At 40.1% G+C, this 24,355-nt stretch overlaps 2 protein-coding genes across 7 annotated transcripts in view; both read right to left on the reverse strand.

The window, feature by feature from the left end:
- Positions 1 to 5: 5 nt before the first annotated feature.
- Positions 6 to 10,077, reverse strand: il6r (interleukin 6 receptor). Of its 3 annotated transcripts, none has more exons than XM_026184044.1 (11): positions 9,713 to 10,077; positions 6,990 to 7,622; positions 5,841 to 5,964; positions 5,268 to 5,446; positions 4,996 to 5,165; positions 4,721 to 4,865; positions 3,828 to 4,000; positions 3,590 to 3,728; positions 2,576 to 2,614; positions 2,065 to 2,170; positions 6 to 1,925 (listed from the first exon to the last, which is right to left on the reverse strand). In XM_026184044.1, the coding sequence occupies exons 1-11, from the start codon at positions 9,918 to 9,920 to the stop codon at positions 1,664 to 1,666; spliced, it is 2,178 nt and encodes a 725-aa protein (XP_026039829.1). In that variant the 5' UTR covers positions 9,921 to 10,077; the 3' UTR covers positions 6 to 1,663. The 3 variants fall into 3 exon arrangements, with proteins under 3 accessions (XP_026039829.1, XP_026039828.1, XP_026039830.1); XM_026184043.1 differs by having other exon boundaries at positions 3,590 to 3,731; positions 9,713 to 10,076; XM_026184045.1 differs by lacking the exon at positions 2,576 to 2,614 and having other exon boundaries at positions 3,590 to 3,731; positions 9,713 to 10,076.
- Positions 10,078 to 10,357: 280 nt separating this feature from the next.
- Positions 10,358 to 24,355, reverse strand: part of atp8b2 (ATPase phospholipid transporting 8B2) — a 48,697-nt gene continuing 34,699 nt past the window's right edge. For all 4 annotated transcript variants that reach the window (XM_026184012.1, XM_026184013.1, XM_026184015.1 and 1 more), the window contains 18 exons: positions 23,167 to 23,287; positions 22,995 to 23,082; positions 22,869 to 22,903; positions 22,622 to 22,781; positions 22,320 to 22,508; positions 21,261 to 21,376; positions 20,831 to 20,995; positions 20,306 to 20,417; positions 19,662 to 19,767; positions 18,604 to 18,862; positions 18,264 to 18,447; positions 15,801 to 16,024; positions 15,631 to 15,714; positions 14,955 to 15,200; positions 13,667 to 13,805; positions 13,207 to 13,337; positions 11,809 to 12,411; positions 10,358 to 11,667 (listed from right to left, as the gene is read on the reverse strand). In XM_026184012.1, the coding sequence (XP_026039797.1) occupies positions 11,569 to 11,667; positions 11,809 to 12,411; positions 13,207 to 13,337; positions 13,667 to 13,805; positions 14,955 to 15,200; positions 15,631 to 15,714; positions 15,801 to 16,024; positions 18,264 to 18,447; positions 18,604 to 18,862; positions 19,662 to 19,767; positions 20,306 to 20,417; positions 20,831 to 20,995; positions 21,261 to 21,376; positions 22,320 to 22,508; positions 22,622 to 22,781; positions 22,869 to 22,903; positions 22,995 to 23,082; positions 23,167 to 23,287 (3,061 nt within the window). In that variant the 3' untranslated portion in view covers positions 10,358 to 11,568. The remainder of the gene's footprint in view (positions 11,668 to 11,808; positions 12,412 to 13,206; positions 13,338 to 13,666; positions 13,806 to 14,954; positions 15,201 to 15,630; positions 15,715 to 15,800; positions 16,025 to 18,263; positions 18,448 to 18,603; positions 18,863 to 19,661; positions 19,768 to 20,305; positions 20,418 to 20,830; positions 20,996 to 21,260; positions 21,377 to 22,319; positions 22,509 to 22,621; positions 22,782 to 22,868; positions 22,904 to 22,994; positions 23,083 to 23,166; positions 23,288 to 24,355) is intronic.

Consider the following 24,355-nt stretch of genomic DNA (forward strand, 5'->3'; position numbering starts at 1 on the left):
TATCCTGCTTTGAAACCATCTTTATTACAATCCATCCAGCCCTTTTTGGCCACGTTACAGAACAGTGACACTATGTATGTATACCTTGCAATTTCTGTTGCCTTCTTGGCCAGATTTCTCTTGAAAAATACTTTTTTTTAAATGTCAGTGACACTTTTTATTTGGAACCCCCTGGAAAACCGATTACATCTTCTATCTTGTGACGACTATTTTTTTCTCCGGCTCAAAACGAGTTAGTATCATTCTTGACAGATCGATATGCTTGACATATTATATACCCATCATTTGGATATGAAGTCACCAAAACTGCCCCACTGCTCCTTGGCCATCTCATTCTCACAATTACGCCTTCACAACATCTTCTGACAGGCAACCGTTTTCATCAACTGTTTACACATTTGTTAAGCACTGTATATGTTGGCATTGCCTACATATTACATATATATATGTAAATATTTATATCTCTTGGCATGTTACTGGGGTTACAGAACCAAATATATGTGGTAAAATGTAAATAAGGATTTGTGGTTGAACAGGATAAAAAACAAAAACGAATCCACACATGTCCTCCTCCTCCTCACTTTATATAAATGTCACACTATTAGTAAGGTATTAGCAAGTGCCTGATTTATCATTTATACATCATTACTCCCCCTTAGTATGCCATTTAGACTTGCTATTAATTAAAAAGTGCTACTAATGTTATTTATTCTTATGTTTTATTGTTGTTTTTGTACTATTTTAACATGTTTAAAAATCTATCTATCTATGCTGGTCTAGAAACATACAGCTTATTCAAAAGTAGCTCACATTTGTTTATTTGAAAGGTTCCCTTGCATTCTTATAACAGCAGGTGAACCATTTAAAGTCCACCATGTCACTGAAAAACTATACAAAATAAGTTGTTGTTTTTTCACTGTGCAATAACTACAAAAATCAAAAGCATGTTGGGGACTATGACTGTCCCAGTCTAAAATCCCAGGCAAACAGATGAAGTATTTACAAGACCTCAACCACTACTTCTGCAAACCCTGCATACATTATGAACACCCTGAAAGGAAACAATGTGATATATTTGATAACCTTTAGCAATATATACAAAATTCAGACAGGTCAGGTTGCTCAAAAATTGTAAATTATTTGACCTGCATAACACATATTTTAGTTGCTCTGATGCAGGACAGTAAACTCTACATAGCTTCAAACCTGGGACCTTCTTGATACGAGGTGATGGTGCTAACCATCAGACCACCATGCTGTGTGTGTGTTCTCTGACATGCATGGCAGGCTAGGTGGTGATTCTAAATTGGCCGTAGGTGTCAATGGTTGTCTGTCTCTCTGTGTTAGCTCTGAGACACAATGACCACCTGTGCAAGGTGTAGCCTGCCTCTTGGTTGGATGGATGATGTAGGATAGAGAAGGTAAAGGGCAACTCTTTGGACCAGTCACACAAAAAAAGTGTTTAAGAGGTATTTTAGGTATGAGATAAAGTTAGATAGATAAAGACAGATAGAAGCAAAGTCAGAAAGCTGCTTCTGACTTTGCTTCTTAAAGTTCAGTGGAGAACATCGTGCCATCTATAAAACTGGCACGGAACTGGAAAACAGTCCAACAGTATAAGTTGCCACATTTTCTGCCTATAATTCTTCTTTCTGCACAGCTCTCATTCCCTCTGGAGGAAGAAATAACTTGTGTTGTTGAAGTGCCTGGCGTCTGTCATCTCTCTCAAAGGCTTTTGTTCCTCATTTTCTTCACTTTCGTTTTCATCACTTGGTGGGTGCTCTTTGTTGCTCTTTGTAGGGACAAAGGTCACCAAAGCTACTCCTTCTGGGGCAACCGGGACAGAGGGCGAAGGTTGAGATGAGTCATCACAGAGGGTGGTGAAATAAAGACTGTGCAGTTTAGAGATAAATCTGTCCTTGTGCCTGAATGACAATTTAAAAAAAGAAAAAGAAATATGAAAATGAAGGAGCTGACCGTACATCACATCTTAGAAATGACTAATGTTATGTCATAAATCTGCCCTTTTTTGAAGAGATGCATTGAAAGTGCCAATGTCAGTACCCGAAAGTGTAGATGGCCAAAATGACAGACAAGATAGCGAATAAACCAAATATCCACAGCAAATGATGTGGCCACTCTTTAGGTTTTGGTGGAGGTTTTGTGGAATCTGTGGTAAAAAAGAAGGGTAGACTGTGATAAATCTTAACTGAGCAAGACAGCATCCATCTAAATACATCTGAGTGCAACTGAACGTCTGTGTTTGCGTGTAGGTGTGAGGAACCATAACTCCTGAGGCCTGTTTTTGTTGCAAGCCTGAGTTGTTATGATGACATGGTTTCCTGTTAAAACCCAGGGGGCAGAGGGGATTTTCAGCACTAACAACATTTAAGAGTTCCCTCTCGTCTTTTGGCTCTCTCGCACACACACGCGCGCACACACACACACACACACACACACACACACACACACACACACACACACACACACACACACACACACACACACACACACACACACACACACACACACGCATAAGTAACTGTAATATTTCACAGTTTGCATGCCAACTCACCATCATCTGGATATTGATCACCTGAACCTGAACCTGAACCTACGGGGTAAATAATATATTTTAAAAACATATTAGTAGGATAATAATAAATGATAAACCTGAGATAACAAGGCAAAGTTGTATAAGGCAATTTTAAAAAAGACTGAAATTGTCCATTTCCTAAAGAACTATGTCAGACTGCAATAAGACATAGTTTAAGTGGTCCCAATAAGCAGACAAGGAGATGTTACAGCAGGGAGGAATAACTCCTGGGGGAAAATTATTCTAAACTGAATTCTGCAAACTTTTCAGGTGTTTATAGCTATGTTAGTTCAGAGTTGCCAAGCAGCAAGACTTGCTTCTTTGGTTGTAAGAAGTTTTGGGTAATTTAGCAGACAAATTCTTTACCAATTAAAAGTCAATATGGCCTAACACTTGCTTTCAAAATAAAAAAGACTATAAATAATCCAACATGATAGTGCCTAATCCAGCAGAATCTTGTTTCTCTCTTTCTCTCTCTCTTTTTTTGGAGGGCTGTTTCTTCCTTATTTTAAAAACAGGCTGAAAGAAGTGACCATTAAAGAGAACAGAGAGTTGGACTGATGTTTAAAAAGAAAGGGTTTTTTCACCACAACGAGGGGAAGTGCACTAATGGTACACGGTCAATATCTTGAACCCCTAAGCCACTGAGAAACTTCTTAATAATAATAATAATGGATTGGATTTATATAGCGCTTTTCAAGGCACCCAAAGCGCTTGAAAAGCTATTCATTCACTATTCATTCACTCTCGCATTCACACACTGGTGGTGTAGCCACAGCTGCCCTGGGGCAGACTGACAGAAGCGCCCCTTAAACATCTGTCACAGGATTTAAAGTTTAATTTCATTCAGCACAAATAAAGTCCACTCAGCTACTTCTGTGAAAACTTACACTCCTGTACTGTGCTTTAATTGAGCATATAGAATACTTACTGATAAACTTAAATATACTTATTTATTTTATTTTTTAGAGGTGTGTGTGCGTATTTATTTACCCGTTGGGGGGCTCACAGGATAAGGTCTACTCCACTCACTCCACTGACCATCATGTTCTGCCTTATACCTCAGCTGTATCAGGAAGTCAACGTCAGGTGTAGGAGTCACTACGATGGTGTAGGAGCCCTCTCCTTCAAACTGCTGTACCAAGATGGACATATACAGGCAAACGTCTCCATTTACTGACACAACAGAGTGTTCAACTTTTCACAACTAAGTAAAACCTTGTCTACTTACGTTTTCGCTGTGAAAGGAGAGGTTTGTTTCCCCGTATTTGATCTCACAGATGAGTCTAAAATTGTGTGGCTCCTCGAAGTTTGTCGGTAAACTCCAGCACACCGTCATCATCGTCGTCATATCCTGTCTTTCCTCCAACGTCGCTGACACGATTGACGGAGGCTGAGGCTTCTCTGAGGGATCAGGGACGAACATGTAAAGGTCTTGTATGTGGAATAATATGACTAGTTTAAAAGATGACGAATTTGTCTGTAATTTACTTGAATATGAAATATTAGTCAGATACATTTCACAATTAAATGTTTTGCAATTAGGAGCATTACAATTTATCCAAAGGTACAATAATAAGTCTTTAAATCATTACTAATGTGTTTAATATAAACCAGAAGACTTTCCTAAAAATGAAAATATGCTTATTTGTTTTCTTCTTGGAAAATTAGCTAGTATTCCTCTTTCATGTCTGTAGAGCAATTGTGAAAATCAATCAGAAGGCATCTTAACTTACAGACGGGCAAGATTAACCGATAAAAACAGAACAAAACAAAACATAGACCACAAAGTGGTTTCACTTTCATGTCTAAACTTCGACTTTAAAGGGAATTTGAAGTATTTAATCTGGGAAGGTGCAACAGGACACTGTTACTCATAAACTTTTTCAACCACTTCATCAACTGGTATCCTGAATGCTGAGCCAATCTGCACATATTCAAGTCATTCATAGAGGAAGAAAAATTGGAGGCTGTATAAATGTACATGAGAGGATGTTTAAGCAAAGTTTTTCATGAGAAAGTCTAATCATATGACACAGAAACAGAAATACTACCTCGTCATGACTCTGTGTCTAGGATGGATCATTTTTCTGATTTTTTTTTCTTGGGTTTGTGTAAATTTACCTGTCCAGCTCTTAGCATAGGTGGATGGACTCCATTCACTCCATTGTCCATCAAATTCCTCTTTAGCTCTGACTTGTATCAGGTACTCAACACCAGGCATTATATCAGTGATGGTTGCTTGCCGCTGGCCATTAACTGGCAGTACCTGAATACATACATATAAGACAAAAATCTCTGAAACAAAACTGCGTTTTCTGTTTCATGCCAGCGTAATGAACATTGAAAAAAAAAAAATACACACTTAGTAGTTTGACAACAGGTGTCTCAGCACTGACCTGTTCGTTGCCAATTGACGGTTTGACAGGGTTGTATTTAACTTCATAGATCAATTTATAGAAGTTATCTTGCACCTTCCAGGATGTCGGTAAATTCCAGGAGACCGTCAGCCTGTTCTTCTTTCCTTTCTCCTGTCGGACTGACACATTTGACGGAGGGTCTGGTTTTACTGAGGAGTGGGAACAAACACAGTGAGCACAACTTTAAAGCACTTCAGAAGGCCAATACTCAGTCCTGTCATGGACACATGTACTTTGACTTGAGCACTTACAAATTTTTAATGGTGTAAAGTACTTAAGGGGGCTGGTGACATTGCCTGTGATGCTTGTCACACACATGTAGACCAGGTGAGGGGTTCTCCGATCATCCTCAATGTGGTCCAGAGCACACCAACAGCGAGAGAGCCGAGATGAGTATGAGCATGACACTCGCTTGAATTTCTCTCTTGGACTGAGAGAAGGAAAGGAAAAGAACAGTCAGTCACACAAAGATGGACATAAAGGAAAAGAGAAAGTGGCCTACAACAACATTTCTACTACATTAGGCCCATTTACAACTTTCACACTTTTTTCTTTTTCATTTTTGATCTCAAGTAGTTTACTGGAAATAGTATTTATTTATGTAACAGCAATGTTAGCATTTTGACTGCACAAGATTACAGAAGTTTTGCAACATACACCAATATTGATCGAGAACAACCACAGTATGCACATTTTTTTATCCATGGCTTGCACACATCAGTTTTCCTGTATGTATGTAAATACAGGAGCAAAATATTACTTGATGATCCTTTTAAAACACAACACAAAGCACTCATGGGGGACTTCAAGTGCAATGAACGTACTTTTTACTCAGCAAGAGGTAACAACTAGGCTGCTTTATGGCGGCTTTCTGAGGCATTCCTTCACAGCGGATTTTACTACTGGGCGACTTTTTGTAGCAGAACAGACTGGGAGGCTCAGGAGAATCTAAGAGATAAAGAAGACATGTAAACACACTGTTCACCCATCCATTTTTAAAAATCAATTATCTAAATAGGGTCCTCTCAGGCTCTACAGCCCTCAGGTAGTTTGTTATATTGTTGGCCTTCATGACAGCACGATTAGAAAAAGACTGAACTATGTGTTGTTTTAATGGCTGCCAGGAGAAAGCCTCTACTCTCTTAAAAAGATCATGGCAGCATGACTTAGATTTGCAAAGTGGCATGTAAACAAACCAGAAGAATTTGGGAACAATGAACTTTGGACAGACGATAGTCACAACACCACGTTTGGTGATGCATATCAGCAACAGTCTGGCACAACAGTGGAGTGATGATCTGGGCTTGTTATTTAGCCACAGGACCTGGGTGCCTTACAGATATTGAGTCAACCGTGAATACTTCTATGTAAAAAAAAAAGTATTCTAGAGGCAAATGTGAGGCCTTCTGTTTTACAGCCAAATGTTGACCCATACTGGCTCAAGCAACAGGACGACGAGCAAGCACAGCAGCAAAGCTATAACATATCTGAAAAAGAAAAGAATGGATGTGTTACAATGGCCCAGTCAAAGTCCCGACCTCAGCCTGACTGGTATGCTGTGATGGGGCTTCAGGAGAGCTGTGCATTAGCAGTTCAGTTCAAATCAATTTTATTTATATAGCACCAAATCACGGCAACAGTTGCCTCAAGGCAAGCTTTACATCGCAAGGTAAAGACCCTAAAACTGCTAAACTGCAAAATATTTTTGGTGTCACTATTTAAAATTTGAAATTTGCCCAAAAACATTTAAAGTCACAGTTCACCCGCTGGTTTGTTTACTGATTGTCTATCAGTGAGTCGTGTGTACAACATCAATCCTGACCCAATGATATACAAGTTCTGAGCTGGATTTAAAAGATGGATTTTAAAGCCATTTGCCTTCCACCTATAGGCTTTTTATTTGAAAATGAAAGCATGGATGGAATTATATAACCTTCCTCCTCCATCACAAAGTCCTCACTATGAGAACTCACCTGCAACGATCACCTTTAAGCTAAACTTTTCTTTGCCTTTGTGATGACAACTGTATTTTCCAGAGTCTTCCATTCTCAGTGAGGCGAGAGTTAGCGTTGTCCCACTCCTCCCAAATTTAATTTCACCCCAGTCCCTGTCTTCTGTCCCCACTGTCATCGTGTTCCACTTCCACTCAGGCATCACTTTTATCCCCCTTGTTACCCGGTTCACTCCTTCCCCCACTTCATCCTCTTCATCCTCCTCATAGTCATCCTCAACATCTGTTTCTCCAGTGGTCCAATGAGATTCGTCCTTCAGCGATCGAGTGGCCCTGGTTGGCTGGACGATGTGAGGAGAAGTTGTGTACCCTGCATCTGAATATATGAGGCTTCTGTTTCCTCCTGCCTCCGTGAAATGAGGGCTGTAGCCCTCACTTACATTCTTCAGAGAACTGTCATCACTTTTGACTGAAACTGCACTGTTTTGTATATCATTTGGAGCGGCTGGTGTCCCGTTCGAAGAACCATCCCTTTTGTTGATGTTTAAGCTGCTTCCCTTCAGACTGATCTTTACACCATCCACCCTCACATGACCGCCACAGGTCAGAAACAGCTTACAGCCCGGCGATAAGACCAACACACCTGGAGGAGGGTCTGCAGAAAAACACACAAACACAGAATCTGTAGAACTAATAAGAACCAGAATCATTTTTGATGTACGTGTGTGTGTGTGTGTGTGTGTGTGTGTGTGTGTGTGTGTGTGTGTGTGTGTGTGTGTGTGTGTGTGTGTGGAATGTTTGTGATTTGATTGTTCATACAGTGTTTTGTACAAAATGTTAGCTTCTCATTATTTTCAGTACTGGTTGTATTTGACTAGGCACAACACAGAGCGACACATTGCATAACCTCCACCCCAACTTCCTCTTTTAACGTGTCTCTCATCTTCATCATTTCTTTTCAGTCTTGTATTATTTCTAACATTTCCCGTAATGTTTCAGATTTTCTGCTCAGACCTCACACAGTCACTTATAACCTGACATGTTTTGGTTTAGTATGACTTGCCTGAACTTGACTGGGTTGAAGTCATAGTTTCATTCCCCTTAGTCTTTAGTAAAACAAATCTTTTTGCTCTTGCCCAGTTAACCGTTGTGTCTTTTTAAACATCTGATAAGACTTTATCTGATAAATCTGATGGAGACTGAAGCTGAAGCTGATAAGGGCCTGATGTAGAATCAACAGCCACTATGTTATATGCTGGTACTGGGTTAGTCCTTCTCTGTTCATACTGACATGATAGCATCACACAGTCGCTATAGAAAGTTATGCTTAATTCAAACTAACTTAAAAATAAAAATAAAACTCGATGTGAAAAAAATAGTTACTAATAAAAGTAGACTTTGAAGAAATTGAAATGAGCTTAAATGATTTTGTAAACTTGGAAAACTAACTAAAATAAAGTAAAATTGGAGAGAAAATATCCTTTTAACATTTGTTAGTTTTGTAAAATTTGTTGTCACAAGTTTCCTAATGAGGCTTTGACTGACTTTTTTTTTTTAAACTTGTTACTTGTTACTTTTAAAAAGCTCTCTCTGTCTCTGGTATATGGTTTCCAGACAACAGTCAATAAAGATACTAAAACTGACATTGAAACTAATAAAAAAAATAAAATTAAAACAAAACATTTTCAGTAAACTGAATTAAAAACAAGAGGTCAAAATAAGATCCACATAAAAACTAAGCTTTCATGCTGTTTATGTCTGATCCTACCATCCACATGTGCAGCAGAAATTGACACATCACAGCAGCCAATATTTTCTGTCCAGTTTTAATGAGCCCTGTCAATTATAGCTTCGCTTTCCTCTTTTTAGCTGACAGATGTGCTGCTGCTATAGCCTATATATTTCAACGTTCAATGTGTTGTGCATTCAGAGACCTATACACCTTCATGCTTCTGTTGTAACTAGTGAATATTTGAGTTGCTGTTTCCTTCCAATCAACCTGAAGCAGTCTGGTCATCCTCCTCTGACCTCCGGCATCAACCAGACATGTTCACCCAGAGAACTGTCGCTCACCTGATATCTTCTCTTATTTGAACCATTCTCTGTTTACCCTATAGACAGATGTGTGGGAAAATCCAGGCAGATTCTGAGATACTCAAATTAACCTTTCAAGAATCACGCCACATTCAAAGTCAGCTACATCATCATCTCACATTCGGATGCTCAGTTTGAACTTCGGCAGGTCGTCTTGACCACGTCTACACGCGTAAATCCGCTCAGCTGATAAGACCGGCATACTTGAACAGGTGTACCTAATGAAGTGGCCGATTAATTTTTGTTTGTTTGTTTTTATATGAATTTTCCTGACTCTGTGCCTATAATATTTATAAAATGTAAAGTTTACAACAAAATAAAAAAAAGCTTGTAAAATTAGCTGCCACAACGCGTCATAACATTTCCCAACAGGATAAAAACGCATTTTCCCCGAAAGAACAAAAGCGGAAAGAGCAAGAAAAAAAGCTTACTTTATATATTATCCTGTAATAATACAGTCAACTTCGATGAAGTAAATATTTTTAAACGCTGTGATTTTCAGTTAACTCCAAAACTAGACTCCAAAAAATCCTAAATTACAATAACTTTAACTTTGTCACTAAATTAGCCTAAGTTTTTGTTATTCTTAATAACAAAGAAAACAGATGAAGAAAAAAAATTACATTTAGACAATATGAGAGGAGAGGTTACCTTTTCTGGGACATGTTCCTTCAAAAACTCCGCTGACCGGAGCGAAGAACAGCAAAAGGAGAAAAATCCCCATTTTTACCCAGAGATCCTCCTTCCAGCGGCGGGTCCTCACACCATCGCCGACGGCAGCAACTGTACACTGACCCCACTCAAACGTTTTACACCGTGAAAACAAGACCGAGCTATTTACACCACGAAAACCGCTCATGCAACACCAAAACCCCCTGTGCAGACAGCAAAGTTAAAGGCGGCTCTCTCTGGTTGGCTCAGTCTGCTGTCCATGAGACCCGTTATTGTGAAATCCCTGCGCTCTTCCCCTTGTTCAGCGCCGTTACACAGAGGAAATCCTCCTCAGCATCAAAATAAGCCCCCCCAACCCAGCGAAAGCTGAATATAGCTCTGCTATATTAATATTCATTTATGAAAAATCTCTTAACTTAGAAAGTTCCTTAAAAATATTTTCACATATCCTGTTTTCTTACTGTAGTGTTTTTAGTACATACACCATGGCGCACGAAAGGAAAATGGCAAATGTGGCAATACAGACTGAAGCTTTTAATATTTCATATATATATATATATACTGGGAGTCATTTCCACCTGAAACTTCGTTTGATGAGTAAATCATTTGCACAGACGCAGCATGTTTCCCTCATGTGAAAGACAAATCAGATTTTTATTCAATATCATTCACATCCACACTTCCACAGAGACCTGCCTCCTGCTAAAACTGTACAGTACATTCATTTAGACCAGATTTTGCAGATCACGTGAGCTGTGTTTCAACTGCCTGTTGCTGACCGTAGTACAGAGAGATGTCCAAGAGCAGGTCAGTGTTCCTTTGGTTACCCTATTTAATGATTATCCAAGTCTGAGGTGCATCAACACTTGGATTAGTGGAGGGGTGGAAAAAATAAAAGAAAAAAGGGGGCGATATCTTGGCTTTGTTAAGGCATGATTGTCCACAAACAACTTCCTTTCTTTAATTCATGAACAAAAATGAATATAAAGCACTTTACTGGAGTATATGGTACAGTACGGATAAGCACTACTGTTCACAATGACAACAATCATGATTAGGAATTTAACAAATCACTTTTTTTTTTTAAATTTATTTTTCTTCTACCTTTTCTTTTCTGCAGAACTGGCCTAAAGTGAAGTCTTTCCATTCTGTTCTTACGTCTGCGTTACATCAGAGGCACATTAACATGATCTGGCCTTTGTTAGACCAAAAAAAAGGCCTAGCTTTAAATCACACATAAACACATCAATGTGATGCAAAAAAAGCAAATGTGGGAAGAGTTACAGTATAACAAGTAAGAACTAAACAAAACAGACCTTTGGGAGAATACTTTAAATTAAAATACCATTCTCATTGAGAACCTTTGCAGATAATACAGCTTGCACTTCACTGGTTAAAACTGTTATGATTCTGCTTGCTCATTCGTCTCATTACTGAGAGGCGCTGAGTGGCTTAGTTGTGAGTGAGGCTTGTGAAATAAGCAGAAACAATCTTTCAAAGGCTACTTTGACATTTGCTTCTGCACCTGCTTCTGTCCCTCAGTTATGTACTGTAAATCTCAAGCATTCATTAACATAACCACCACACACTGTGCGCTCAAATATCTCACCAGTAAATCTTAATTTATGGCTGAGAAAGTTCATGTCATAAGACGATATGTCGCTTCCTGCAGAGATCCGGATGTAACTGATGCATTTTGAGACACTGTGCGGGTAAAGTTTTTTTTTATTTAAATAACAGTCTTTGTGTTCTCTCCAGAAAAGCACACAGTGTGTACAGTTTGTGTGTCTGGTACACGCAATAAATATAGAATTCATCCATCAGATGTTTACGTTTCACTTAATCTGGTTGTTTTCCTTGGCAATAGAGGTTGGGCCCGGACTGTTGGATGAACTGGCACGAGATGCAATAACCTTCCAACCAAACAGAGCTTCCTGTTGGACAAAGAAAGAAAGGTTATGTTTTAGCTTGGTGTTAGAAGAGTTGCATCACACAGATACAAAAGTGCTAGTGTGTATTGTTGCATTTGTTATATAACTGTTGTGTTACTGCTACATCATAAAACCTCAAATGACCTGCACGGTCCCCAGAGAAAGGGTCCAGCCTCCAGGTGAGTCTCCCCCCTGGGACTTTGCTGCTGTGGGGGTTAAAACGCCAGAACTGGTGGCCTGAGCTGAAACTTGAGACGCAGGAGCTTCTGCATCTGGTGCCAAAGCTGGTAAGGTTTGTGTGACTGAAGCAGGGATCATCTGTGTGTTCTGAGCTGGTGCCGCAACCGTTTCCTCTTCGATCGGTGTTTCTTGAGAGCCGCCCAGAATAGACGAAGAGTTTGAAAGTGGTGGAACCGACACAGAGATGAAACTGGGTGCTGGGCTGCACTCCCCTGAGGTGCTGGGGGGAGTGTGAGTATGCTTCTTCCTGCGGAGCGTGTCAATCCAGCTGGAGCTATGTCTGGAGGCAAAGGATGCCAGGGCCAGAGACGAGAGCCTCATATTTTTCCCTGATGTGATTAGCTCTCCAAAGCCTTCCTGATGGGCGAAGGCATAGCCGGATCTCCTTGAACCACCACGGGCGCCCAGACGGCCCTCTGACACACTGCCGGTACCACGCCAAGCGCTTCCAGTGTTACGACCTGGCGGCTTTCGTCTCTTCTGCCGCACCAGCTGAGTGTAACGAACCTGGAGAACGATGAGACAGGAAATGGGACATCGTTTCAGTTTATAGGAACACGGCTAGTTCACCATAGCCGCACAAATAAGATCATCCAAAAATAAAAATAAAAACCAAAACAAAAAAAATTCCCCCAAAACAAAACAAAAACTCAAACTAATATTTACGCCATTTGACAACAAAATAAAAACTGAAAGTTTCAGTGAAACTTTCAGCTTTAGGACTTCTAAACCATCACATTTTTTCAAACTTTTATGCATCCTGCCTTATTTTTAGTCTTTGTAGTCTTTGCATCTACCCAGCAGTTCATCAAACTATTTCTGCTGCTTTTAAACTCATGTTTTAGGTCATCGAAACCCAGAACATTTTGCACTTAACTCAAAATTAACCTCATCATAAAAAAAATCTGTAATAGTGACTGTTGAGAAACTACATGCAAATCAAAGCAGGAACTTCTTCACAACATCTTGACATCGGCTTCGGTTGGATGCACGGCTAAGCTCAAGACATAACGTCTGATAAAGCCACACACTTATGTTGGATGAATTTACTGAAAGCAAGTCATGACATTAGGGGAAACTGATTAGGTCAATATTTGCAGGGTATTAAAGTGCACTGTGACGGTTAGCAATTAGTCCCGACCACCCCACACAAAGACACACAAAGATAAAATGTTTTTACACATGCAGTTAATCATTGCACAGAGTTCAAACTGACGTTCTAGAAAGACTGTAACGCATGTTGCAAGGAAGAAGATGGAGACATCAGTGTTAGAAACGCTGTGTTTTTGTGTGTTTTCTCACCGTGTCTGAGAGCTGAGGTTTGAGGTCCAGCTTGAGGAAGCGGAACGCCAAAACTGGAACTATGCATATTGCTGTTGCCAGTGCAATCGTTAACCACACGACTGGCTGCAATAATGTGCTCTGGGCACTACCTGCACTTACAAACAGACAGAGAACAGACAAATGTGTTTTAGACATGTCTTGCTTTTCACTGTGTACACATGATTATTATTATTATCTCCAACAGTAATGCATTTGGTGCAATGAAGTGATATCAGATTATACAAAATCAATCTATTCTCAGTACTGAAACTTACTTGTGTTTAGTTTTTAGACTCACAAAATAGATTTTCATTACAAAAAAGTATGTAAATTATGGATGAAAACAAATCGGTGTTGGCAGAATGATATCGGCTAAGAAGAATTGCAGTATTTGATTTGCTGGTACACATGTGGCTGAGAAATGGGAGCAGGGACGAACCTACAAAGTGGAACTGATTAGGAAAGATCCTGAAGAGGGTCTGACTGTGCAGAGCAAACATGATGATGAAATAGGAGCCCAGAGAGCCCCACACAAACACATGGTTGAACACTGTCCAGAAGCCGGTATCGAGAACAATCTACAAACACAGACATGCAAACAAAACAAAAAGAATAAACCCCCAGAAAACAGCAGATGCTCACAGTTAATATGCCACTCCTGAACAATTAATTGTTATACAACGCTGAGCTTGCCACTTCCCTGCATTTCTTTATATTTTGCTAGTAAAATGGGAAACAGGTGCAGCGGTTTATTGAAATCTGTGCAAATATACATGGAAATACAGGATATAAGCATTAATACACAATTCTAATGAGTTTGAAAATTAATATTGTGTATGACCATCTTTAATCTTCATCTCAGCCTGAGCTCTCTTAGACAAGCTTTCTTGTAATTTCTTTAAGTAGTCTTCAGGAATATTTCTCCAGGATTCTTTAAGTAGAGCCTCAAAGCTCTACTTTGGATCTTGGCTTCCTTTTGTTCTGTTCTCTGTCGACATGATCCCACAATCCTTCAGTAATGTTGAGATCTGAGCTCTGGGGAGGCCAGTCTTTTTAGGTGCACCTTTACTGCATTCCCAGTGTCTTTGGGATCACTGTCATGCTGAAAAATGAAGCTGTTGCCAATCAGATGCTTTCCCGATGATACTGCATGGCGGGTCAAAATCTGATGGGACTTTTCTGTGTTTCACCAATTTTGACAAGTTCTCCAACACCACTGGCTGAAATGCTGCTATAAACCATGACAGAGTCTCCACCGTGTTTTATAGATGACTCACTGTTCTCCGTAGGTATTGATGATGATTTCAAACAAAAATTTCACATTTGGATTCATCCTTCCATAAAGCCTGATGCCACTGATTATTTTAGTTCAGTTCATGTGTAATTTGGCACACTTCTTCTTAAGGAAGAGAGAGTTTCTCATCCACTGAGACCACCTTTGATGAACAGTAGATGGCTAAACTGCAGCGCCAGATGCATCTCTATTTCTTCACGATGTTATTTTCAATACAAATGAAAAATAAAAACCTTCTCTGAAAGTGATTAAGTACAAAGACTAGATGAGAAGAAACTGGGAATGTAATTTAAAGAAAAACCTTGCAAGACCAGAAATGACAGAACGTCTGGCTCCTTTGAAGTAAAATATAAAGAAATGAGGGGTGGCTCAACACTTTTGCACAGCACTCTGTGAGGCAGTCGCCTGCTTAAAGCACTCTACAGTTCCTCACCTGTACACTGACCACAATAACCAGGGCTGTCGCTGTGGTGACTGCAAAGGTCTGGTAGTCAGCGAGGGGTACTCCGTTGCTCTGAGTGGCATTGGACAGGACAGCATATGGAACAAAAAACAGCACCACTGATGTGTAGATGCCCTGGGCAATGCAGATGAAGAACTCTCTCTTGTTGAAGAGGAGGTTGAGCTGCCCGGGCTCATACAACTTTGGATATTCCAAACTTCTGTGATCAGGAACATCCTGCATTCATAGAGGAAGTGAGATGCTGCGTTTACTAAAATAACATTATATAGAAACTACAGCCAAAACTTGTGGCTTGGTGTTCTGAGCAAAATGCTAACATCAGCATGTGAAAACAGTTCCATATTTCATGCTAATCCTGAGTACTGTCACCTCAGTTAAAAGGATGTGGTGTTGAACTTGATTGTCTGGGACCTTTTTGTGTCTGTTCTGGTTTTCTCCCACAATGTGTGCAGTATTTTTAGCCACGGTCCAACAGACTCTGGCCAAAAACGTGTCTTATATGCATTTTTTTAAAATTCACGAGACAGATTTCAAATGCAAAAGAAAATTATTTTCTGATTCATGAAACTTCATGGAGTTTTATAAAAAACGAAATGTAAAATAAAATCTTATGAGAGCTCAATACAAAGGAATAAATGTGAAAGACCTGGTCAAATATCCCCATGGCCAGCACAGGGAGGGAGGTGTAGACAATGTTGAAGAGTGTGATGAAGTACTGATCGTATACGGTCTACAAAAAAAACACACACAAACAGAGTTATAATCATGACTGTAACCCTTTACAGTATGCTTTAATCATAACCTCTACTCTCTGACCTGGGCAGAGAAACCACAGAAGAAGCCAAACCAGAAGTGCACCATGGTGAAGGCAAAGTTCTTGTAGAAGAAGTAGCAGAGGAAACGGCACATACGCAGGTATGACCAGCGGCCGTGGACCAGCAGGAGGCGCTGTAGAAAGCGGAACTGGGAAAAGGAGTAGTCACTGGCTAGCACAGCCTGGATGCCCTCCTGACCTGAGATACCAACTCCAATATGAGCACCTGGAAGCGTGCAGATGAAATGAAAAGACAAATTCAAGAGATTTTTTCCCCCCCAGTTTTCTATACAGACAGTGCTGGGAAAAAGGATTTGACCCCTTCCTGATGTCTTAGTTTTTATACATATTTGTCACACTTACACGTTTCAGACGATCAAAGAAATTTTACTTTTACTAGACAACTCTAAATCTTTCATTTTTTTGTGTGTTTTTTGAGCCACTCAGAGGTGGACTTGCTGTGTGTTAATTGTCCTGGTGCATAACCCAAGTGAGCCTGAGCTTCAGGGCACGAACTGATGGCTGGAGGTTCTTCTTCAGTAGAGAGCAGAATTTATGCTTCCATGAATTATAGCAAGTCGTCCTGAAGCAGCAAATCAACCCCAGATCACAGTACAACCACCATGTATGATTATTGGTATGATGTCCTTTTTATGAAAAGCTGTGTTCGTTTTATGCCAAAGGCACTCAAACCTTTAAAAAAGTTCAACTTTTGTCTCACCAGTCCACAGAATATTTTCACAAACATCAAGATGTTTTTGATAATTGATGTTTGTGAAACAAGCCTTTGTGTTCTTTTTGGTCACTAGTGGTTTTTTAACTTTTGAATTCACCCATTGATGCCATTTTTGTTGAATCTCTTTCTTATTGCTGAATCACAAACTCTGATCTTAACTGAAGCAAATGAGGCCTGCAGTCTCATATTGAAATTTCTTTGATCCTCTGAAACATGATGAGTGTGACAAATATGCAAAGAACTAAGAAACCAGAATGGGGCAAACACTTATTTGCCCCAGTGTAGACAATGGTAAAAGTTTCACACTGTTTTTTTCTCAGATGTGTATGATATCAATGAGAGGGGAAAACCAAAATGGTGCACTCATCTTTGACACCTCACACGCCTACTGTTCAAACCTTCTGTTTATCAAGGGCAGACAGTCAGAAGAAAGACTGAAATAAAACAACTGTTGCATAAAGGACCAGAGCATAATAATAAATAAATAGGATTATTATAAACTGTGAATAATATAAAGCTACTTGCAGAGTCCAAGAGTAAAGAAATAGAGTACAGGGACATATGGACACAACAGGTTACCTTTAGGCCCTGCTGTCTGTATTTTACACAATCTAATAAGTGAAAACTGTGGCAAAAGCTAACTCTAGCTAATAAAACTTTATCATTTTCTAACGGAGAACCTTTCCTCTCGGTTATGAGCTATAGTTAATGCCATGTTGAATAACTTAGCAACGTTAGCATGCTCATTACCTTCCTGTCGAGAAGACTAATGCCACATAACATTATGTGGAGGAAGAAAGCGGTAGCCAGAAAATGTTTTCACAACTTGGGAACCCAAGGTTCCCACAAACTTCCCACAAACTTCCCACTAACTGCTGGTAACTGATTGGGAAACCAGCATTACCATCAGCAAAACCATAATTCTCAGTTTAACTTGAGTATGTGTTCCATTTTCAATAGCTGGACAAAAAGAGCACAGAAGGGGGAAAAACATTTGATTGTTTCGAGATTTTTAAATCAGAAATTACAGGAAGTGAACCAATCCTTCTCCTCACTGCTGCACTGATTGCATTTCTGTTTTACACTTGCATGCAGATATGTAGACATGATGTACATCCACAGACAAACACACACAGGCTGATGCACTTACAACACACTGATTACAAGACATGCAGAGAAACAGAGCACTGAGGTATTAATAGTTTTCTCTTTTAGTTTGCCTTTAAGCTTAGAAATAAATATTATGAAGCAATGATTGACAGTATAGTTCAGTCTTAGTACAATTATTTGTACAGTGAACAGTTCAAACACAAGCCTCCTTTCTATTAAACACAAATACGTTTTCTTCTAAACATCTTTTCAAAGCTTAACAGGACATATTTGGTGTTTTGGGATTTTAGGAGTGACACTAAAATTAAATGTGACTTCTGTCGATTTGTTTTGTTTGTCGGCGTCACATCCATCTATAAGCAGTGAACAAATAATTTGTAAATAAGGCCTAAAAGAACACTGACAACCAAACCTTTACCTCAGGAGGACTCCTGCAACACAGATTTCCACATGACCTACATCACTACTAGGAACAGCGTGCAGATAAACAACTTCTACAGCCGCACTTCTGCTTAGGATTTCCATTGCTTAAAAGTAGACAAGCCACCCAAATGGCTAAACCCAACTTCTCTCTTCTTTTCTGAAAACAATATTTCAGTTACACTTTTGCACAACTCACTTTTGATCATGCTGATGTCATTAGCACCGTCTCCTATAGCCAGCGTGACGGCCTTCTTGCGCTTCTTGATGAGCTCCACCACCTGAGCTTTTTGCAGTGGCGTGACTCTGCAGCAGATGACCGCTTTGCACGCGCACGCTGTCGACACAAACTCTGCCTCCATGTCTGCTTCGAGAGCGTGGGCCTACCACAAGACAACGGAGAGAGGTTTTAGACGTTCAGGCGGTAAAAGGAGTCCAAGTTGCTGCTTTGAAGAAAAGTACTTAATGAGAAAGAATTGTTTTTATGTAACTAAGCTTAAATTTCCGTGACAGATATCATGCAGGAGTGTTATTCATACCAGACTGTGACCGTTGATTACGAGGGCAAACTCTCCTGAGATGTTGTCCATTAAGTTAGAGAGAGGCAGAGGAGGAGGAAGGGGAGAGCCATGCAGCTGCTTCCCCACTCCTCCTCCACTTCCACCTGCCGTATCACCTCCTTCTTGTCCTTCTTTGAATCCATTTCCATTGAAACATGGCTCCCTCCATCCCTGCATTCCCTCCTCTTTAACTCCATCTCTGGTACGTGACAGCTCAATCATCCTTTCCCTCGCTCTTCTAGAGAGGAAGACAAACAAAGCCCACATCAACAGTGTCTATCTGCATCACAGAGACATAATTACATGACAACATGATCATGCACAGCAAAAAAAAAAAAAGAGATCTGAGTGTGGGATAAGGAATATAGACTCACAAAAGCAAGTACATAGGGGATAGTTGGAAAAGTAACATGGATGTGAAGAAGATTAGTGATAATGGCAGGTTTTATCCTGAGCCTGATATTCCAATATAGGCTCTTTATAACTTGAATAATTGCACTTTCCAAGTGAATTTGAACATTGCACAAAGAACATCAAAAATACCAGTTTAGAGTTCTTCTGTCTTTGAAAGATAATTTTATTCTTTTGCACCATTACACTGGATTTGCTCACTTTCTAAACTGACTTCATAGTTAAGGGGTATGTTGCAATGCTGCTCATATTTAACCTTGTGAGTTCTCAGCCATAATCAGTGATGACTGGAACTCTAACCCTTTGCTATCAGTTCATGTCATGATGATCACTGAAGTCTGGGAAAAATCTCTTTCAATTATTCCTTTTTGCTTTTATCTAAAATGTCAGGGTCATGAATCAGTCCTCACAGGGTGACCTGGATGATTTGACTAGAAATGAGTCAAGAAGCTCTGGTCACTGTCGAGTGATTCTCACAGAGTAGTTGGAACATTTTGCTACCACACCTACCGACTTCAATCATGCATACATTTCTTAGTTTCTGCCCGCCCGTCATCTGGAGTTTGGCATTTATTCTCGATCCCACAGTGTACAGTCTAGTACAGTGTGCACATAACCAGACTGACCTGAGTTCTTGCCGTACGCTCTGGACGGTGTGGCCACTGATGATGAAAACCTCGGTCATATCATCTGTCAGCATCTTGCAGGAGTAGCCTATGTTTACAGCCGTTTCTGTGTGAAGGAATGGGAGAGGATCTAACAAATACAAGTGCTGTTTCAGTTAAAAGCTATTTGCTAATGTACTGCTCGTCGTTTCGGCTACTTCTCCCTTTGCAGGCATGCCTCTGGCCTTAAACTATAATAGCTGCTGCAGGCACGTCAGTCAACATGTCCCTTTATTTTTCATTCACTGCACTCATTCCTACAGCCTACGGTCCTTTGGTGATGACAGAATACATGATAAATTTCCAGAAATTAATTTTTCCAGTGCTAGCCCAGTAAATAGGTTCAGACTACAAAAGCAAGAGGGGTGTAGCAGTACTGTATGTTTACATGAATGACAATACACCCACATAGTCAAGGTGCAAATAGATGCACTGATGCTTAAAGTTTTCAGTTTCAACAACCTCCTCATCACAAGGATGCTGCTCTATAATTAGTTTAAATTTTGCAGATTCTTTTGCGTTTTAAACCCTTGTCTAAACGGTTTAAATGTTTTAAACATGCACACTAAGTTCTGAAAGCTGGTGCAAAACTGTGTGCATCTCACCCTGTTTATCTCCAGTAAGAACCCAGATTTTAATGTTAGCCAGAGAGAGGACAGCAATGGTCTCTGGAACGCCTTCCTGCAGCTTGTCCTCTATAGCAGTGGCACCCAGAAGCTAGAAACACAGGCCGAGAGAGAGAGAAACACAAACAAATAAATTGCATATTTAAGGAAATTTAAGACGGGCTTAAATGCAATTGTTGTGTTAACACTATGAGTAGAAAACCCAAACTCAAAAGCATACGTGTGCTCCAAATATAGAAAGTAAAAGAAAGGAATTTCCCTCGAACTGCTTAAGTTTCAGTGATCCCAACAAGTTCCCCTTGCTCATTGCAACATTTTTACTTTATTTGAACTTTTTACATGAAGGGCAAACGGGCCTACACACACACACACACACACACACACACACACACACACACACACACACACACACACACACACACACACACACACACACACTTGCAATAAATAAGACACATTATCTTGATACAGATTCATACATTATCTGAAAATAAACTCACTGACCATCATATTTTGTTCTACTTCCTCATAAGCTGCTGCCAGTCTATCCTCCCTGCAGTCTGTGGCCTTATCAGCAAAGCGGTGGCTCTCTGACCAGGCCTCCCATTCATCCTCTGACAGGTCCCTGTAGGCCAGAGCCAGGGTCCGTAACCCATCTGCTGCATACTCCTAGCACCAAAAATATACACATAAACATGTAGAAAAACAAAAATATACAGCAGGGACATTAAGAATCACATGACTAAGCATTAAGTAGTGTTGTTTGATGATTTTTAACTTATACTTAATCTAAGAAATGTGTCATGCCATGATGAGGTTGACTGTCTCATTAGGAGAAGGTAAATAAAAATGAAGTGCTGTTAAAAGTTGTTTTAAAGTGTGGAGACTCTAGATGGCAGTGCAGCTCAAGCCATCCGTCCAAGAGCTGACTTACATTGAGGTGGTCTGAAGTAATACTCATTACTTCCTGGTTACAAGGGTGGAGTCTTTCCAACAGAACAGTGTCAGCTCCTTTACAGTAGAGCCGAATCCTGCCCTCTGGGTTACGTACTGAAAATAAAAAAGAGAGAAATGAAGAAAAAATAAATCTCAGCAATTCAGACAATTTTTCCATCACCTTTACAATAACGGAAGAACTCTTCAACAAAGGCCACCGGTAGTCTTTATAATTATGGGTGTATGTGTGTGTCCTCAGAGCCTGGCAGCAGAGGTAAAAGTAATTTATGACAAGAGGTCAAATTTACAGCATATTCATCCATCCATCCATTCATAGCATATTTCAGCTGTAAGGGGTCTAGAGGTGAGATACACCCTACACAGGTCACCAGGTTATTGCAGGGCTGCCACAGAGAGAAGGACAATCATACACGTTCACGGGCAGTCCAGAATCACCAGTTAACCTAACATGCACGTCTTTGGACTGTGGGAGGAAGCCAGAGTAACCCACTTCACACAGAAAGACCAAAAAAAACCCCGAAAACAAAGGTTAAAACCCAGAACTTTTATGCAACAATGTGGCAACAAAGATAAAGATTGCACCACAATGCCATCCTGTACAACAGCACTGTACAGCCATACCAGTTTCTGCTATGGCAAGCTGTTAAGTGATTGTCTTGTGACATTGCACAGATACATGTGGCCCTGAAAGGTCAAATGCACTGCAACTTACGAAAACACAAATAGAAAAATGCTGCAAAAGCGCACAATGCACAATGAAAGTTAAAAAACCCAAATCTCACAAAACAAGACAATAATGTGACGTAAGTGACAGAAACCAAAATATGTGGAGGATTGCACTGAGACACGCTTGAAAGAAGCCAATGATTTATAAGTGTTGTTTTTGCATATTTGTTTCCTTTTCCATTGTGTGCTTTTGTAGAATTTTTCTATTTACTGGTGTTTTATTATGTTGCTGTGCATTTGACCTCTCGGGGCCACCATACACAGGTTTTTTGTAGTTAAATCAGAAGAAAAAGCACGGATTGCTGCATACCTATAACAGACATTCGCTTGCGTATGTTGTTGAAGTCCAGTATGGCGAGCAGCGAGTAGGTGACGGTGCGTCCCATTTCTGTGGTGGTTATCGTCCCAGGTGTTCGGGAGCGAAACACAAAGCCAAAGTTTCGAGCCGCCGTCACTAAAGCGCCCTCGTCTGGAGACTGAGCCTTATAAACCAGCTCTCCTGTGCAGGCAGGTAAAACAGTCGTTAAATATTATACGATAACGAATGAGCAGATGTTGAGTTTTGATGTCATTATTTGCTGTTTTGCAGTTTCTCTCTTTTTTTAAGCTCACCCTCACTTTTCTCCTCACTCATAACGGTGTGACAGAGGGAGAGCAAGCGGAAAAACTCATGAGTGCACGAGTCTCCCACTTTCACTGATTCCAGCAGCTTGTCATCATAGAAGCAGAAGTCTGGGTCCGCCAGCGGGTTGAAGAGACTGAAGTCCAGCCTCTGAAGACAAATGAGTGATAAATAAAATCACAGGTGATAACAGACATGCATGTGATCTATGATTGATCAAAAAACACTCATACGCACCTTTGGCTGAGTTTCCAGTGGGTCTGTTAGATCACCTGACAAACACATCGGCACCACATGTATGAGCTCTGATATACACGTACATACGGTCTCGGCTACATGCACATGTATTGTGTGTGTCCTTACCGTAACTCTGTCCATTGATGGAGCACTTATTGAACGTCATGATGTTCTGAGTGAGCGTTCCAGTCTTGTCACTGAAGATGTATTCAACCTAGGATCATTTTAGGAGTATATAACTACTCAAAGCAAAGCACGATGGATGGATTTGCAGAGTAGAGTGAGTCTGGACACTTACTTGTCCCAGTTCCTCGTTCAGAGTGGTGGTCCTGGCCTCAGCTGCTGTGTTACATTGTGAGCAGAACATCTGTTGGTCCCAGTTAATGAAGTAGCTGTGACCGAGCCTGATCACCTCCACACTGAAGCAGGTGAGGAAAGGGAGAGGTTACAAACTCCGAGCCGTTCACAGTTTAAAATAAATGTAACTAAGTAAGTAACAGAACAAGTAAGCACAGAACAATACAAAGATTTTCTGGCCAAATACATTTGGCATGCAGTCAGTGCAGTTCACTGACTTACTGATTACCAAGGACCAGATCTCTTTGCACACACAGTAAGATTGTGTGCATGTAAATACAGAAAAGCATGTAGCGATTTTTGAAAATTACGTTTATACAGCTGTGTGCATGTTCCTCTTTTCTAAATCTCAGTCATTATGAAATTTAAGCATGTGCACAACTCTCATTTCCACTTCTCTGACTGGATATAGACACCAATACTTTCAATACTTGCACTCCTATTTGCACCTGAAGCTGTCTGGAAAACAAAAGACCACAACTGGCTTGACCAGAGGAATGAAGAGAACAAGAAAAAAGAAATGTGGGTTTTGTTTGCCTCACTTCTGGAGACACAAACAGAAGAAAAACTCTTGTAAATGAAAAATAATTGGGGCCATTGTACCACTAGGCACCAGCTTTTTACAGCACTAATATTACCAATGAATGACTGTGATAAGAGGACTGATAAAACCAAGTACACGATAAATTTTCAATGATGTTTGCAAATGGCAAACACTATCTCCAACTGCCGCTTTATATTAATCGCTGTCTAACTAATCTTTATCTCTACTTCCGAGTATTGTGGTTGACTTTCTATGTAAAGTTGGGAACACGCATGGTCACAAGTCCAGTATTATGCAAATTGTTGTGCAACCCATCATTTCTTGATATTTTGAAGTACAGCAATCTATTGACACACAGATTGCAAGATATAAGGAAGAAGTAAAGCTTATAAATGTTTATATGTGTGTGTGTGTGTGTGTGTTTAAATCCAGGTATGCTTTAACTGCTTTGGCAGTGTGTTTGGGATCAAGACAGAGCCTCGACTATGTTTTACAGATGGCTGTAGACGCTGTTGTATCTCTCTCTTTACCTCCTGTGAACATCTTGATTTCAACGGTCACTAAACACAAATGTGAAAATTTCATA

This window comes from Astatotilapia calliptera, chromosome 11, assembly GCF_900246225.1.
Source record: "Astatotilapia calliptera chromosome 11, fAstCal1.2, whole genome shotgun sequence".
Classification (NCBI taxonomy): domain Eukaryota; kingdom Metazoa; phylum Chordata; class Actinopteri; order Cichliformes; family Cichlidae; genus Astatotilapia; species Astatotilapia calliptera.